This window comes from Alternaria arbusti (genome assembly GCF_024043155.1).
Source record: "Alternaria arbusti strain BMP 1465 chromosome Unknown scaffold_14, whole genome shotgun sequence".
Classification (NCBI taxonomy): Eukaryota; Fungi; Ascomycota; class Dothideomycetes; order Pleosporales; family Pleosporaceae; genus Alternaria; species Alternaria arbusti.
Window position 1 is genome coordinate 254,945 of NW_026249954.1, and position 16,174 is coordinate 271,118.

Below are 16,174 nucleotides of genomic sequence, written 5' to 3' on the forward strand. Positions count from 1 at the left end.
TCGGGAGCCCGCTCAATGTCGGATGTCCAAGGGCAGATTGGGTTGTTTTGTGATAGATCATGTACCGACGATGTTGTCATTTGTTGACGAGCTGGGCTGAGGCCAGGAGGGGAAGCCCCTCGCTAATGCATTATAATTACTGTCGCACACCCCGCGTTGTTCTCCCACTGTACAGAGCGTTGAGCCTTGACTCTGACTCTTGTGTTGACAATTCTACCTGGGAGGTCGCGTCGAGTGGGGCTGAATAGTCGCCGCTGCCTCTTAAGTAAATGCAGGGGTAATACAAGCCACGTGCCGACGCGTTGCCGTAGATTTAGCGCGACGGGCACAACCTGCCTATCAAGCCTCACAGTCGGCACAACACGATCCACAATCTCACTCACTCGACGCCGCTTGATATCTACCACAGATGACCACGGTTTCTGCCATCTCTATCTGGACCCGCCTCCCATGACCTTATTGAAACAGCGCAAATTTGTCGACTGGCGCCGGCAAGCCCGCATCAGCGTTATCAACAATGAAACCTGACGGGTCTCTGGATGCTCCCTTCACTCTGGATGACGACCCGCCTAGTTATGTACCTGCGCCTACAGTGCGACGGCGCCATCGCCAAACGCTTGACCAAGATGGGCTTGAGGAGATCTCCGACGCGCAGCAAGCTGCAGCTGCATGGAAGGAGGTCGCCGCACGGAGACAAACGAAACAAAGACACCGGGAAAACATGAGCAGTGATACGTCTGGAGGAGATAGTATTACGAAGGACAGCAATCTCACAAACAAACCGCGCGACCGGACGTCGTCATCCACGAAGTCTGTTGAGATTGTTGATCTTTCAATCGATGAAGACGAACCGCCAGTATCCGGACAAGCAACACAATCAGGCGCAAGCACTAGAGTAAATCAGCGCCCAATTCAGGGACCACAGGGTTTTGTTCCTTTGCCTACTACGCGTCACGAAGCTGTGCTTCCTGAGCGAGCTAAGCCTGCTGAGTCTCCTAAGAGAACGAGTCGGATATTTTCTCTCCCCATGGAATCTCTAGCAACACCGACGTATAACTCACATCATCCGCCTCAATCATCGGTTGCACGAACAGCGGGGCCATTCACGGGGCTTTCAGAGCCCTCGACAACGCCGACTTATCACTCACACTTTGTGCCCGGCTCATCAGTGGTGCAAGTGACAGAACCAAGTGCGGAGCTTTCCAGGGAATCTTCAGCAAACCCAGTCTATCAACCACGCTACCTGCCTCGATCATCAGTCACACAAGGAGCGGGACCAAGTGCGGAAGTCCCCAAGGTCACGCCGCTGAACCGCTCGCCGTCAGCCGCATCAACACCAAGGACAGAACCGAGTGTTACCACTCAAGCGATACTGATAGATGAGGATATTTCCCCTCAACCTACGTGCCATGCGACATCGGCCCTCGGAGCCTCAACTGACCGTACCGCACCCGTCTTGGACCATACCGTAGACCCATCGGCGCAGCCGGCCAGTGATGTCTCTGAGAACCCACAAGAACAAGCCCCTGCCAGTCGCAGAGATGTAGTTCCCGAGTCGGACGACGCAACACCGGACGATGATAGCGGCAGCATGACTATCCCCTTGCCTAATAAGTCGCCTGAGCCAAACCTTTCAGCCATACAAAGACTGCCGCAGAAACAGAAAGCCATCAAGTCAGTGAGACGAAGAGATGATGTGACCTCGGGTCCTCCACAGCTGCCTGTCAGACCACCGCGTCAGTTTGCGGCTGATCACCCGGACATAGCAAAACTATTTTACAAGCCTCTCGACCTGGGCTCGAGTAAGTCGAGGTCCGGGTCGCCTGTGGTAACACGTCGTAGCCAAAGCAAAACTCCAACGATAGATACTAGTATCATTGCTGATAGCGCGCCTGCGCAGACGGAGGAAGAATCCGTCAGGGATGCCAGTCCTGTGGAACGCAGCACAACGCCGACACAATCGCCGCCACCGCCACCTCACGATGAGGCAGGCGAACCTGCACCGGGGCGTGCCATTAGCTCGACACCTTTACTGTCCCGTTCTGCTACCCCTACTGCCCTGCGCCCTGTCGAGGCATCAGCAGAGCCGATCCGGCCCTCTGAGGCGCCATTGCCAGTCCCCGAAATTATGATTCCAGATGTACCAGCTCCGGCAACAATCGTCAGTACTCATCCAACCATCCAACCCGAACACCTTCGGGTGCCTGTCGAGAACGATGGTGGTAGGACAAGCAAGAAGCTCTCACTGCAAGCGGATGTGCTCGTCACTACACGCTCAGCTGTAGAAGCGTGTTTGAAACGTCATGTGGCAGAACGACATGAATTACATGCATACCTGGTGGAGACGAAGATGCGGAATCAGAGAACATTTCAAGAACAAGACCTACGCGCCTGGTCCCGTAAGCAGAAGCGTCCACAACAGCCCATCCTACCCGAAAAGTACATCCAGAAGACTTCCCCCTTTGAGAACATGCGTGCTATACAAGTGCCGTTCGACAGGGCCAACGCCAAGCGCCTCGTGGATATGAGTCAGGAAACATTCATCAAGGCCAAACCCAAGGACACAGTGGTCAAGTCAAGCCTAGCCGTACCCACTACAAAGTACAAGAGCGATGCGCCAAAGATTCCTCCTTTCAAAGAGTATGTCAGTCTGAGGAACAACGTTCTTAAAGACAATGAGTCAAAATTACTCGCAACACCCTATTTCCAGGACGAAGACTATCGTGGTCGCGAGGTTCTGCTGGATACGCTTCCTTACATGTACGAGATGACGCATGACGAGAAGGGGCCGCTAGACTTCCGCAAGGAACAGTGCCGGTTCTACGATAAAGCCATCGAAGCATTCCTGTCTGAGATAGGCATCACGTGGAACGATATCCTGTTTTGGTTACTAGCCCCGGATCAAGACATTATACGAATCAACGACTCTTTGAATGGAAGCAAGCAGTTTGAAGCACAGCTCCTCGAAAGATCACGATATCACATTGAGGAGTTTGAGAGAGACGGTGAGCCGAAGAAGGCTATTCTGTTTGACAGGAACAACAAAAAGTGGGAAGAGTTTGTCGCACAGCTTGAAGAGCCGATCCCGAGTGCTCTGAGACTTGCGGCAACAGCTTCTGCAGCGGTATTCAAAGAATGTGAATTCAGCATCTGGTACTTAGCTCAACAGTCCAAAGCTGTACAGAGTCTCATACAGAAGAAGTCTGCACATCAGCAGTCTTCCAAGCACTCAACGTACAAAAAGATCATGTGCAGAGTGTGCCATCAGTAAGTACCAACACGTGGATTTTGATGACGAAATCCTAACATTCTTTACAGACACGATTGCCTTCTTCATGGCGAGATCAGACAAGTACCCGAGGATTCCTGGAAGACGGACTCGGAAGACGAAGAACGCGCTACACAGGCGACTGATGATACCAGTCGTCGAGGCTCCAACAACAAAACTCCGCGCCGTGTGTCGAACTTTAGCAGAGACGACACCGACGATGAGAACGAACCCGGCGACCCCTTGCCCGCACATTTTGACTCCGACTCCGACATTGAGAAGGTCATAAACTATAAGCTTCCTGCAAACCCAAGCGCTTTCGAGTCTTGTTCAGAGACGGAGATGATTACTCCCAAAGGTGCAAAACCGCCACCTGGTAAGTTTAATAGCACTTGGTGGCTGAACCAGGATACAACGCAACATTGGGAGAAGAGGAAGCCTTTTTTCCCATGCAAGCACGAAGGCAGCTGCGAGAACGCGAAATGCCGGTGCTTCAGAGAAGGCATCAATTGTGAGAAAACATGCAAGTGCTCTCACTCTTGCAATCGACGTTATCCTGGTTGCAGTTGTGCAACAGCGTTAGGGAAGCGCGTGTGTCTTACACAGGCATGTCTCTGCGTCAAATTCAACCGAGAGTGCGATGCAGACCTTTGTGGCTCTTGCGGAGCATCTGAAGTCCTTGACCCAGTGAATCGTTATAACGATGAAGTGGTTCAACGCACCTGCTGTAATGTTGCGATACAGCGGGGTGTTCCTCGGAAAACATTGCTCGGTCATTCGGAAGTACATGGCTTTGGACTCTATATGGGCGAGGACATCAAGAGTGGCGAGTATATTGGTGAATATACTGGCGAGGCCATCTCGGTCAAAGAAGGCGATCGCCGAGTGACGATATACGACTACCAGAAGACGATGTATCTGTTTCGTCTAAACTCGAGTGAGTTTCTTTATCATTCTTGCGCGAATCAGATTGCTAACACCAACATGTAGAGCAAGAAGTTGATGCGACATACATGGGTAATAAACTACGCTTCATCAACAATGCCGACGACAAGTACACGAACTGCGGCCCCAAGAACTTGCTGTGCAACACAGTCTTTCGCATCGCGCTCTTCGCCACCAGAGACATCAAGGCAGGCACCGAACTGTTCTTCAACTACAACTATCCCAAGGAGAAAACAGAGCAATTCAAACAGCCTAATGCCAAGATCGTGGCGGTCAAACAGACCAAGCAAAAGACGAAGAAAAGGGAATCACTCACCAGTCTGAGCCAACCCATCGAGGACCGCTCACGTATCCTTGCCGCCACAGCAAAAGCCAGAGAGGCAAAAGCAGCGAAGCGGAAAGAGGCCATGCTGCAAGAGGGCGCCGTGGAGCCGGCCACAAGAAGGCGCTCTGGAACACTTCAGGCACGAAAGGCAGCTACGAGCAAACCCGGACGCAAGGCAGTGCGAAAGTCCAAGCGCGGAGGGCTCAATAGGAACGAGTCCACAGGTTCAGATACGGGCATGGATGTAGAGGCAAGCGACCCCGAAATCCCCGAAATCCCCCCTGTCATTGAGTCGCAGAGCACTCAGACTAGTCTGTACGTCCAGGACACGGAGGCGGAAGACGACGAGTTCATCTTGCCGGATACCCAGGAAGACGAAGAACAGGATGTGGCTGAGCCGGCCTCTGAGGACGATGAACCGCCCGGTCGATCTACGAGGTCTCGTCGTGGGCCTGGTCGACCACGTAGGAGGGGGTCGGATGTGGCGCCGGTGGTTGCGGTCAAGCAGGCGGTTAAGCAGGCGGTCAAGCAGAAGAAGTCGAAGATGGGTGGTGCACGACCAGGTGCTGGCAGGAAGAGAAAACGACCCGTTATTGCTAACAGCGATGATGAGTGAGACCTCTACGCCAGTAGCTGGGATTGCACATTGGTAGAAGGATGAGTGGAATGTCTGTTTGGTGTTCATTTTTGTGTTTAATACCCCATTCTACATTGCTCCAAGCAAAACATTACCACAGAAGACTTGTGCGTGCCTGTGAATTTGACAATCCCAATGCGCAAGACGTGCTGGCACCCTCAACGATGGAAGTTGTATAACCTACTTAGCCACCCTCGCCACTGCGCAAGCAGCTTCGACGCAAACTTCCAGCATCACAACAGACTCGTGCATCCCCGCAACACCAAAGCCACCCCCTCTTCCACCCCGTACCAAACCGCTGCCCTAATCTAGAAAAGCTGCCAGCCCACCCAACGGCCGCACCAATCTCCGGGACGCGACCCGCGCAAAAGCTGCAAACCAGTACCGGGCGGCATGCTTACCCCATCTAGTGTGCAACCACACCCAGCGATCTGCAACAGCGGGGAAAAGCAAACGACATTCGTTCGAGACCGAGACTATCGAATCGAACGCTTAGGTAGCGGGAAGAGGGGGAATAAGCACCGGAGACTGGAGGTGTCATCCAGACGTGGGATTGACGCACAGGCGTGATAGGTAAGTAAGCTCAGCGGGAACAAGCAAAACGTTGGTTTTGATCAGCATTTCTACGATGGACATGTATGTGCCTGCACAACTGTTGAGATTGCGATTGCACTGTGCGCAACTCCTCCTATCTATGGTAATTTGGCATTCAGCATACTCGGTTTACCAAACGCCCCATGCTGTGCGTGCGCCTCTTCCGGTGCGGATCGCTGCACCCACGCACGAGATGTGCTACAGGTATGTCTGTAGACAGCCGATGCGTTTAAGGTTTAGAGTGGGGCGGGGAAGGCCTAGCTAGTGGTTGAGATTGGGGATATGCGACAGGAACGCGTGGAAACGGCGAGATGTCATGGGTGAGATGGATCTTGTAAGACTTGGTATGCAGCGGAGATGCTGTGATTGGAAACGTGTGTGTGTGTGTGTGTGTGTGGTGTCGCACCTGATGAAGCCCGGTGCGAAGAAGAGGCGGGTAAAGACATAAATGAACATCACGTGGAAGCTCCACCATCCATCTTCAGGGCTGGGCAATGTCTTGAACCTGATACATCGCAAGACGCGTCTTCACACACAGCGCCCAGCCCATGAATCCCCATCCACAAGTAGCGCTACGCACATACATCTCCGTCGCTGAACGGAAAGAACAATACCTACGTCAACAAAACGTCTTTCTTTTTTGTTACCCACCCCCCTTAGCTCCGATGCGCATCTGAAGCCGAACATGGGAAGCGACGAAAATACCCGAGACACAGACGCCAAGCTGGCACCAGAAAGGGAACGCACCTGCTACATTTAGCCTCTTTGCTCCGCAACCGGTGCTCCACCCACTCGTTGCTGCACTAGCCACACGCTCGGCCAACCTTCGCGCCCACGCCGCGGATTCAAGCTGTGGTGTGCGTGGTGTGTAGTTCGGCGCGCGTTCTTCTGCTGCGTGAGACGCATAATAGAAAGAAGATGAACACTCCTGTCCATGTGGAAGAAGCAAGACGGCGGAACAAAAGCCCACGGAGACGTTCATCTCCGGCGTCGCGCATGCCGCAACGAGGTCTGGATCCACCCCGTGTGATTGGATGCTGATGTCATTGTACGCGGCTGGAGCGTGCACCCACTTTCACATGTCAGACGACGCTTCACGCATCAGCAGGACCCAGGTAGGTGCTGCAACACGGACAACGGCCCCACTGTCCAACTGGCGCAAATGATGGCGCGCTTCACTTGCCCTTCAGCTGGCCTGCGTAACAAAAGCTTGGAGCAAACGTGGGTAGTAGCAAGTCATTCTGCCAAACCTCACCTTGCTTGTCTGTCCGTCCTCCTGAGGCGTGTCTAGACTCGCTCGTCACTTTTTGTCTGAATTGTTCCGCGGAATAATTAACTGCAGTAACCAAGGGGGTTTGTGTTGTTGGAACTGGGTATTCTTTCTTGCCGGTATCCGCAGTGTTGCATGCAGCTGGATCTGTTCATCATCCATTCTCAGCCTTACTCCTCATTTCTCACCTGACGTCTTCCCGACTCCGCTTTCCACCACCCACCCACCAACCAACCAACCATCTGGGCACGCTGCCGGCACATCACCACATCCACTTTCAACCACACGTCTCGGTCTTTCTCGACGCACTTCACATCTCCCCGGCCAAATGGATTGCATAGAGGCCATGGGTGCGCGACGTGCCATGTCGCTCATGTTCACCGTGCCGGAGCGCTTCGTCGGCTTCGCGCACATGGACCAGAAGACTTTCTTCGAACTCTCGGACTGGATCCTCGCAAACGTCGCATCAACGATTACTACCGACATAAGTGTGGAAGAGTCGCTGTTCATATTCTTGGATATCGTGGCACAGGGGAACAGCTTCAGTACCGTGGCGTATGGATGGGATCATGACCTAGAGCTTACTCAAGGGTACGTTGACGAGCGAAAACTGTTTGCGTTGTATCGAGATAGAGACTGACTGTCGCGCGTAGCATATTCCTCAATGTCCTCAACGCCCTCACGGTCCTGCGCGAAAGCAGGGAGATTGCCGATTCATGCCCGCCCTTCACACAAACCCGTAAGCGATGGGAAGTCGCTCGGAGATGGAACCAGAAGCGGGCGCGTATGGGCACCGGCGGTGTCGTCCGCATCGGCTACGACGAAATGTTGCGCGACGGCCTCGAGGTTGACCAAGAGTGTCTGAAAGAGGCGCTGATGGCCATGAACAACTTCATCCACGAGAACGCCGACCACGACGAATCATGATGGCGCACAAAATTGGTAGTTTCCTGCATTTGTTCCGGTGTTGGTTTGGCGTTTGGGTAACGACTTGGTAACGCATTGCATCGGTTGGGAGGGTTGAGCTTGGTGTTGACAGTCTTCTTTCGTTCTCGTTTCGTATGTACATATGTACGCTCTTTTGCAGGTCGAATTCGATCTCGACTGGCCGTTCGGTGCCGCTCAATTCGCCTTCCTCAGATATGTCGTGTGTCGTGACGTCTTTGATATCGCCCGATCAACCCAAGGCTACGGCTTCCACCGTGCCCTTGCCCAGCACACTCAGTCTCCCCCTCTTGATTCCCAATGCGTCTTCAATCCTCGCATCGGGCTCTCCCTTGCTTCGTCTCATCATCGCCAACGTTATGACACCAGCATCCACATACGTTCTTCCCTGGAACCCTCTCCTACCAACGTCTCGCAACTCATCTTCCGCCTGGTCTGCTATCCGTTGTCTCGCCTCCAGTACCCGTAGTACGGGGTTATTGCGCGGGTCGGGGAACGCAGACTGCGGTGGCGATTGCATCATCGTATCGGAGGGAAGATTCGGCGAGGTATTGCGGCGAGGGTCGAATTGCGAGGCAGACGAAGGCGAGAAATGAGGGTTCGGTTGAACAGCACCCAGACTGCTGAGGCGAGATGCAAAGGCAGGGTCGCGGGCATCTTGTAAAACAGCTAAACTAAGAATCAGTGTCGTGTCCCCATGTGCTGACAGCGTGTAAATACATACCCTCGGTCTTTTCTCCAGAAGCCTGCACCTCGGGACGAACAGTCGGTCCCTTTACAGGATCCTGTGCGGGTGCGGAAGGCGCGGGAGCCCGTGTTGTAGTATTCGTAGGGGCTCTGGTAGGGTATTTACGAGCAGCAGAGCCCGCCGCCTTTGCGCCTTTGGAAGCCGAAGAGCCCATTATCTCTGTTGGCAATACGTCGAGTGTGGGGTAGTTGCAGAATGTTGAGATGCGTGGTGATAACGGGGGGGCAGATAAGATGCACGTATGGGACTTTGTGAAGCTTGGACCACTCTGATGATGTAGTGGAGATCTCCCGCGTCATGAAAAGGGTTTACTACTTTGGGCGATGCTTGCGAAGGCTACAACGAATCGTAATTTTGTTTTCAAACACATCGTGACATGCTTAATCTACCAAGGGCTATTCTGGGCTATAGGAGCTTTTCGTCGGCACGGTAGTGTCCTGCGACCAGGAATGCCAACTCCAACGCCTGCTTCTCGTTCAACCTGGGATCGCAGTATGTGGTATAGTTCAGGCTTAGATCCTCGTCCACAAGTCCTTCACTTCCGCCAGTGCATTCCGTAACTGCATCGCCGGTGAGTTCCAGATGCATGCCACCGAGGAAGGACCCGTGCTGCTTGTGAATCTTGAGCGCCGATGAGAGCTCAGAGAAGATGCTGTTGAAAGAGCGGGTCTTGATGCCAGTAGGCGTGCTGCGCGTGTTGCTATCGACACGTTAGTGGATGATAGATTGCATATCAAGACGACTTACCCGTGCATGGGATCGCACTGCCACACTACAACGTGTCCGCTGCTCTTGACAGCTTCAATGTGCGCTCCAAGCATCGACTCAACCTTGTCCGCACCATATCGCGTGATCAATGTAATCTTGCCAATCTCCTTGTTCGGGTTGACGATGTCGAGTAGCTCTACCAGTTCGTCGTTCTTCATGGAAGGACCAACCTTGATACCAATAGGGTTCTCAATACCGCGGAAGTACTCAACGTGGCCTCCGTCGATTTGACGAGTTCGGTCTCCGATCCAGATGAAATGAGCAGAGGTATTGTACCAGCCCCTGCCGTCATTTGAGGCCTGGGAAGGCTTGTAGCCTGAAGGGTGCTTGAGTCTCCTTGTCAAGCTCTGCTCGTACTCCAGAACGAGACCTTCGTGGCTGGTGAACAGGTCTACAGTCTGCAGCTGACCTGATGTGTCCGCCCCAATAGTCTTCATGAAGCGCAACGAGTCAGAGATGCTGTGGACGATTTTCGAGTACTTGGTTTGTAGTTCCTCGTCCCGAACGTGACCCAATTCCCAGTCCAGAGGATTGTGCAGATCAGCAATACCACTTGCTAGCTGTCCACGGATGTAGTTCAGTGTCGTCGCCGAATGGAAGTAGGCACTGACCAGCCTCTCAGGGTCAACTCTTCGAGCGTCAGGATCGTATCCATTGAGGATATCGCCACGGAAGCTAGGGACTTCCTTGCCGTTCAGCATCTCTGTCGGGCTTGATCTGGGCTTAGCATACTGTCCGGCTATGCGGCCAATGCGAATGACGGGCTTGTTTGAACCCCAAATCAAAACCAAACTCATTTGCAGCAGAAGCTTGATCTTTGCATCGATCGGGTTGTCCGCGCAGTAAGAGAACAATTCGGCGCAGTCACCTCCTTGCAACAGGAACGACTTTCCAAGTGCAGCATCGCGGAGACTGGCCTTGAGTCGCGCGATCTCTGTTGGTGTAACGATTGGCGGTAGACTCGATAGCTTGGTCAGCGCAGAGGATACTGCTGCTTGATCTTCATATGTGACGACTTGCTTGATGGGCTTTGACCTCCAGGCTGTAATCGTTAGTACAGCAGCTTGAGCGTCCATGGTCCCTCTTACAAGCTGGCGACCATTCTTGAGAGCCGGCATCTGTCTCAGCTTCTTGCTTGGGCCTTTCCGGCAGTTGTGTAGAGTTTGCGTTCATCGTCGACGAAGCTGGTTGCGATTGTGTTTGGCCACTGGTTGCAGCCATGAATTGGGAAACGTAGTCGGTTAATTTTGCGTGCCCTTCGTTGTCCATAGTGTGTTCTCTTTCAGTTGATGTACCCAGGTACACTTCTTCACTAGTTCAGAGATGTCTGGTTGCGACACGGAAGATCACCTTTGAGTCACTGGTTAATATGGCAGTTCGGCAAGGGTTCGCCTGCAAGGAGACGTGAGCAAAGGACGCAAACACATGACTCAAGGTACAAAATCTGCAACGAAAAGCGGACTGCGTGCGCAATACTTCATGACGTAACACAGCAAACTTACCCTGAATATGCTAATAGGTGTGCAGCGAGTATGTCGCCGCTTCTGCGTTGGTATTCGTGTGTAAGATCTATGTTCCTGCCTGATGCGAGGTTTTGTGCCAGAATGTAAGTTTGAAAGCGTGCATAACTCGAGAAATTCAACCAATTGCGGCCACTCTCTTTTCCCATTGGCCACATTTCTTCAATCCTTAGCTACCCCACAACTCTCAGCTCTCCAATCCACTGTCGTCATTGTCTCTGCATCTTCCATCGTTTGTACACGCTCTCTATATCCCCTCTGCGCTCTGTCAGCTTTCAAAGCCACATCAATTTACTCGCGACAACCACAATGGCCGAGCCCCAGCCCTCCACCGTCCAAGAAGGCGCCGCCGACCCGCACGCACCCACAGGCACAGCCGATGACCGCAAAGCCGCCGCCGCCCTCTCCACCCTCGACGCGCCCCAAGAAGGCGAGAATGGGGCAAAGAAAGAAGTGGATGGCAAGGCACTAGACAAGGCGATGAAGGGGCTGAATGTGAAGGACAAGAAGGAAGGCGAGAAGAAGAATGTCAAGATCGAGGCAGCCGATGTCAACCTGCTGGTACGTTCACCTTGGAATAGCTGCGCAAAGAGAGGGACGCGCAGACATGTTGGAATCGTTGGGCATAGACTGACAGTTGGACGAACAGGTCTCCGAACTTGAACTTACGAAGCCAAAAGCTACGGAGCTGTTGCGCGCGCATGATGGTAATGCGGTGAAAGCTATGACGGCGTTTGTCATGACAGCACCCTGAGCGACTGTATGGAAAGGACGATCATGCAAACACACAGAGCCGTCGCTAGTGTTTGAGGCTGCACATACTGAGGCGTCGAAGGGGGTGCGAGTATGGGACGAAATCCAGGCAGGCACTCGCATCTTCCGGGCTCAGGCCATCTGCTTGGACGATGTACAGCAACAGCCAACCTGCCCCCTGCCGCAACACAACTGGGCAATGCTAGATTGACGACTTTGGGAATAAGCGTTCAAGAACAGAAATAAATGGGATTATCACCGACAAGGCTCCCGTAGCATGAAAGACAAGACGCTCACAAGAAGGTTTCGTGTTTGAAGACAAAAGATATCATTAGTTCTACTATGTTCTAGACCTCCTCTACAAAGACAGATTCTCCTTAGCGATGATACGCCAGAAATCCACCACAAACTCTCCGCCCTCTTGCAACAGAGGAGCAAACGCTTCGTGCTTGCCAATGGTCGACACTTCACAGGCTATGTACTCCACCACCAGCTTTCTGAGATCTTCGATGGTCCCATCAGGCTTCCTATCTTCCCCATTATCATATGCATATCTGGCCAGTTCAACCACATCGCCTACTCGTCGATCGTAGAGCTTGAACTTGAGGAGGGTTTGGTGGAGCTTGTGTAGAGCTAGGCGCTTGAGAGGGTCGATGAGACGCATACAGGCGAAGGTATAGAGACGTGCGTGCGCCAAGAAGACAGGCGTGAAATCTTGTTCTGGCGCGGAATTCTCTGTGGGTAGGAAGCGGTCGAGCATTGCCGTTTTTGGTTCGCAGCATGTGAGATATGCGCGCCCGTGGAAGTTCTGGCGCAGACCATGTGTCGCTCGGTTCGAATTTACGCTTGCTTCTTTCAGCGCTCTGGCCTTTTTTGCTTGAGACTTGCTTAACCCCCTATAGGGATCCGAGATCATCTCCTCGAATGCTACTGCTACTGGGTCCGGTTCTGGTTCTGGTTCTGGTTCTGGTTCTGGTTCTGATGCTAGTGGAACGTCCCAGTCAACTGGCGGTGGTGATGGAACCTCGCCATTCTTTACAGTCTTCTGATCCAGTGTCCAAGATGGTGCAGCGTAATCGTAACGATAAGAGTACTCAACGAATCGAGCAAAGTCATCTGGTTCCATGTCCGGATACTCTACAGACCCTTCCTGCGACTGTGACATGCCATTGTTCACAAGAGCATGAAAATGCCATGAGGTCGCGGCGATCGCTTTAGAGTGCACAACAAACGCTTTCTTCTCTTTGCCGATGTAGAAGGTGAACAGCTTCGATTGGACGAGACTGTACATCGTCAGTTATAGCGTCAAGTGACCGGCCTGGGATGCTCACTCCTCAAAGGAACATGACGCTGATGGGTCACCCATTTTCGCAAGCTCTGGATCACTTTGTAGAGCTTAGATACATCTCGGAGGCATGAGGTTATACACCTTCGAGAAATTACGCGCCCTCAATGCGGGGTCGTACAGTGCATACTCATGCATGTAGTATGCGCCTGGTGTAGTACAAGATGATTTACCTGCCTGTGGCGTCCAAACACGTCTTCTGAACATGCAGCTTTCTGCACTGTGCCGCAAACGTCAAACAGATACCCAAGTACCGTCACACACGAAAAGAGAACAGGATCGTGCTTTCGGTCAAGTACAAGATACCATGATGATCGTGTCTGAGCAAAAGTGTAATATGAACATCACTTTACGTTGTCATTGCCCTAGAGGTCGCGAAGCGCGAGTATGCTTGAAAGGGCGCTTCGACAAACGCGCCATACCTCCTGCCGCTGTAAGAGTTGGAAAAAGCCGCATTATCTTACAGGCACCCAGGAAGCGCACATAAGGATAGTGAGCATGAGCAGCGCGTGTAGGGCTAGCACTTGACGGGCGATTACTGCAAACCTACAAGCGTAAGCGAGCTCTGGGGCAACCGCAACCGCGTCCCGTCCGTTGCTTTTCCCATCTCAAAACAGGGTTCCACCACGCTGCGTCATCCGCGATCTTAGCAAGGTGATCGCGCGGGACGTTGCACATGGGGTTCCATGCTCGCCGCCGACGTTCTGGACGAATCGCGCGCTGCAGACCGCGATGATGTGCACCACGTACGTCACCGATCCGTGAATATGGTAGACGCTCCATACCTCACTACTCGTTGTTGAAGTCAACGTCCGGCAGCCAGACACACTAACGGCCACCTACCAACTATCCATCTATCCTGTTTCTCTGCTTGCGCTACTAGCGCATACAAGCCGTCAACACGGCGCCTCAAGTCCCCTCTCGTCGCGCTCTCGCTGGCATTGCGCTCATCTCTGTATTGTCGGCCGTCGAGAAGCAGCGCAAGAAGAAAGTGAAAGGCAAAGAAGACCAGCACGATTTCAATACGACCGAGGATATGTCTGGTGAACTACAGACGATACCTGCGCGCCATGGCGTTGCAACTTTTGTGCCCAGAGGCAGAACGATCAAGGTCATTAACACATACGGGAAGCAGGTAGTCAGTATGTGGGCGTTTAGTCTGGGACCTCCGCCTGACGATGGAGACGGCGAGGAGGGTGAAGGAAAGGACCTCGACGACGAACAACTCAAGAAGGAAGCAGAGCAGATGAAGAATGCTGTCGAGGAAGAGGGAGAGAAAGCTACAGAGGCGACAAAAGGAGAAGATGACGAGGCGAAGGAGCCGAAGAAGGAGGGAGGCGGTAACAACAATGGAAAAGAAACGCAATCTACAGAAGTAAAGGCCGACGACTCAAAGCAAGAAGCTGCCGAGGACCCTCCCGAGCAAGCTCCTGATACACCCGACAACGAGAAGACGACCGAAAGCACAGATTCATCGTCAAAGCAACCCAACAAGCGCACATGGGCGTCATACCTCCCTTCTATCCCGTACCGCAGCAAAGGTGGAGCAAGCAAGCAGGAAGCAGAGCAAAAGCCTAGTCCCGAGCAGGAGAAGAAGCAGAATGAGGAGAATACCAAGAAGTGGTCTTCGTACTTGCCGACTGGAAAGAGCTTCTCTAGCTACGTACCGAATGTTGAAGTGCCAGACTCGAAATCCGTCGTGAGCGCGTTCAAGTCGAGCCATAACCGCGATCCAAACAAGAGCTATGCGGAGCAATTGTACGACTTCTCGAAGACACCTGTAGGGGCTGGAACTATTGCCGGTAAGTCGACGAGCATAAGGCTACGTTTTAAGAATCCGTACTAACACCGTGTAGCTGCAACTGGATCAGGGTACGCATCCTCAGCTTACGCTGTATACTCCGCCTACGCTTCGACGAATCCATCGAACTCCGAGCAACCTCCCATGGAGTACCTCTCTCTTCCCCACACGCGCGCTGCCTCGCATAAACTCGTACCCGAAGTCGATGACGAGCTCTTGACCAACTTGCGCAATCCGATCGTTACCCTCGTCGAAGACACCTCGCCGGGTGCACACGATACACTGACGGCGGCGTGCGATGCGAACCAATACGCTGCTCTCGGTGTTGATAAGCCAGCGGAGCATGGTAGCTGTGCGGAGAACCTCGTCCTCGCACTCAAGGAGATCAACGAAACGGCAGGACTGAAAGGCCCAAAAGCAGTTGGCGCAGACATTTCCGTCAACATCGCACCGACACCTCTTCATCTCTTCATGAATGCGCCTCTGCAATCTGAAGGCACATCCCACAGCGATGGCGCAGGCACAAAGGGTGTGACACTCAGCGTCGATGAGCCCAAGGGCAAGAAACGCTGCCACGTCCGCTTCCGCGCCGAGCGAGACGTAGTCATAGTGTTCAGCGCCTGCCCCATGGACGTGGGCAAGCAAAACGGCGGACGCTGCATGGCAGCCAACTTCATGGTCGAAGACGTCCAAGAAGGCGAAGACCTCGCCTCATCCGTCGCATCTGGCAAAGCGAAGAAAGCACCAAAGAAGCTGAACCAGAAGGACAAGGCAGATGACACGAAACCAAAGACTAAAGAAGCGCAACAACCTAAGAAGGACGACACGGCGGAGAAGAAGGAAGCACCAAAGAAGCCAGAGTTGAAGAAAACGGAGTCGACTAAACAGGCACCTAAGAAAGATGGTGATGCGGCGGATAAGAAGAACGCTCCTGTGCAGAAGGATGAGAAGCCAGATGGTTCCACGACATCTGAGGAGCCGAAGGCGAAGAAGAAGCCTAAGAAGCTTCAGGTGCGTAGCCAGGGGGCGTAGACACCAACACAGTCCTCATGAAACTGGCTGCGATTAGGCGCAGGTCGTAGTTATTGCCGTGGTTCAATTTGCCGGTTTGAGCATTGAAATTAGGATTTTGTACAACAGCTCTGGGTACTTCTGCCATGATTCATGTAAACAAGTAATGTCTATGATACTTCTTGACTTTGGCGTGTACGTGTGGGTCTGCCAGTGTTGTGGTGAAGTTTTGCGTCATTGGAAT

General features: G+C 52.9%; 8 protein-coding genes across 8 annotated transcripts; 5 read left to right on the top strand and 3 right to left on the bottom strand.

Moving 5' to 3' along the window:
* Window positions 1-517: 517 nt before the first annotated feature.
* J4E86_008641 (uncharacterized protein) lies at window positions 518-3,671 on the top strand (the record flags this gene model as incomplete). The annotated part of the gene is given in 5 exon segments (XM_051449152.1): window positions 518-895; window positions 1,487-1,802; window positions 1,866-3,267; window positions 3,319-3,644; window positions 3,658-3,671. 5 exon segments carry the CDS (start codon window positions 518-520, stop codon window positions 3,669-3,671), a joined length of 2,436 nt encoding a protein of 811 aa, XP_051299571.1.
* A 401-nt stretch (window positions 3,672-4,072) lies between these two features.
* J4E86_008642 (uncharacterized protein) lies at window positions 4,073-5,154 on the top strand (the record flags this gene model as incomplete). Its single annotated transcript, XM_051449153.1, has 2 exons — window positions 4,073-4,205; window positions 4,259-5,154. The coding sequence occupies 2 exons, from the start codon at window positions 4,073-4,075 to the stop codon at window positions 5,152-5,154; spliced, it is 1,029 nt and encodes a 342-aa protein (XP_051299572.1).
* A 2,213-nt stretch (window positions 5,155-7,367) lies between these two features.
* On the top strand, window positions 7,368-7,966 carry J4E86_008643 (uncharacterized protein; the record flags this gene model as incomplete). The annotated part of the gene is made up of 2 exons (XM_051449154.1): window positions 7,368-7,630; window positions 7,693-7,966. 2 exons carry the CDS (start codon window positions 7,368-7,370, stop codon window positions 7,964-7,966), a joined length of 537 nt encoding a protein of 178 aa, XP_051299573.1.
* Window positions 7,967-8,216: 250 nt separating this feature from the next.
* Window positions 8,217-8,886, bottom strand: J4E86_008644 (uncharacterized protein; the record flags this gene model as incomplete). Its single annotated transcript, XM_051449155.1, has 2 exons — window positions 8,217-8,653; window positions 8,709-8,886. The coding sequence occupies 2 exons, from the start codon at window positions 8,884-8,886 to the stop codon at window positions 8,217-8,219; spliced, it is 615 nt and encodes a 204-aa protein (XP_051299574.1).
* A 251-nt stretch (window positions 8,887-9,137) lies between these two features.
* Window positions 9,138-10,769, bottom strand: ARO8 (Aromatic/aminoadipate aminotransferase 1; the record flags this gene model as incomplete). The annotated part of the gene is made up of 3 exons (XM_051449156.1): window positions 9,138-9,432; window positions 9,480-10,542; window positions 10,589-10,769. The coding sequence occupies 3 exons, from the start codon at window positions 10,767-10,769 to the stop codon at window positions 9,138-9,140; spliced, it is 1,539 nt and encodes a 512-aa protein (XP_051299575.1).
* A 560-nt stretch (window positions 10,770-11,329) lies between these two features.
* Window positions 11,330-11,774, top strand: J4E86_008646 (uncharacterized protein; the record flags this gene model as incomplete). Its single annotated transcript, XM_051449157.1, has 2 exons — window positions 11,330-11,581; window positions 11,670-11,774. 2 exons carry the CDS (start codon window positions 11,330-11,332, stop codon window positions 11,772-11,774), a joined length of 357 nt encoding a protein of 118 aa, XP_051299576.1.
* Window positions 11,775-12,131: 357 nt separating this feature from the next.
* J4E86_008647 (uncharacterized protein) lies at window positions 12,132-13,139 on the bottom strand (the record flags this gene model as incomplete). Its single annotated transcript, XM_051449158.1, has 2 exons — window positions 12,132-13,056; window positions 13,105-13,139. 2 exons carry the CDS (start codon window positions 13,137-13,139, stop codon window positions 12,132-12,134), a joined length of 960 nt encoding a protein of 319 aa, XP_051299577.1.
* A 665-nt stretch (window positions 13,140-13,804) lies between these two features.
* J4E86_008648 (uncharacterized protein) lies at window positions 13,805-15,951 on the top strand (the record flags this gene model as incomplete). Its single annotated transcript, XM_051449159.1, has 3 exons — window positions 13,805-13,864; window positions 14,002-14,920; window positions 14,975-15,951. The coding sequence occupies 3 exons, from the start codon at window positions 13,805-13,807 to the stop codon at window positions 15,949-15,951; spliced, it is 1,956 nt and encodes a 651-aa protein (XP_051299578.1).
* Window positions 15,952-16,174: the final 223 nt, after the last annotated feature.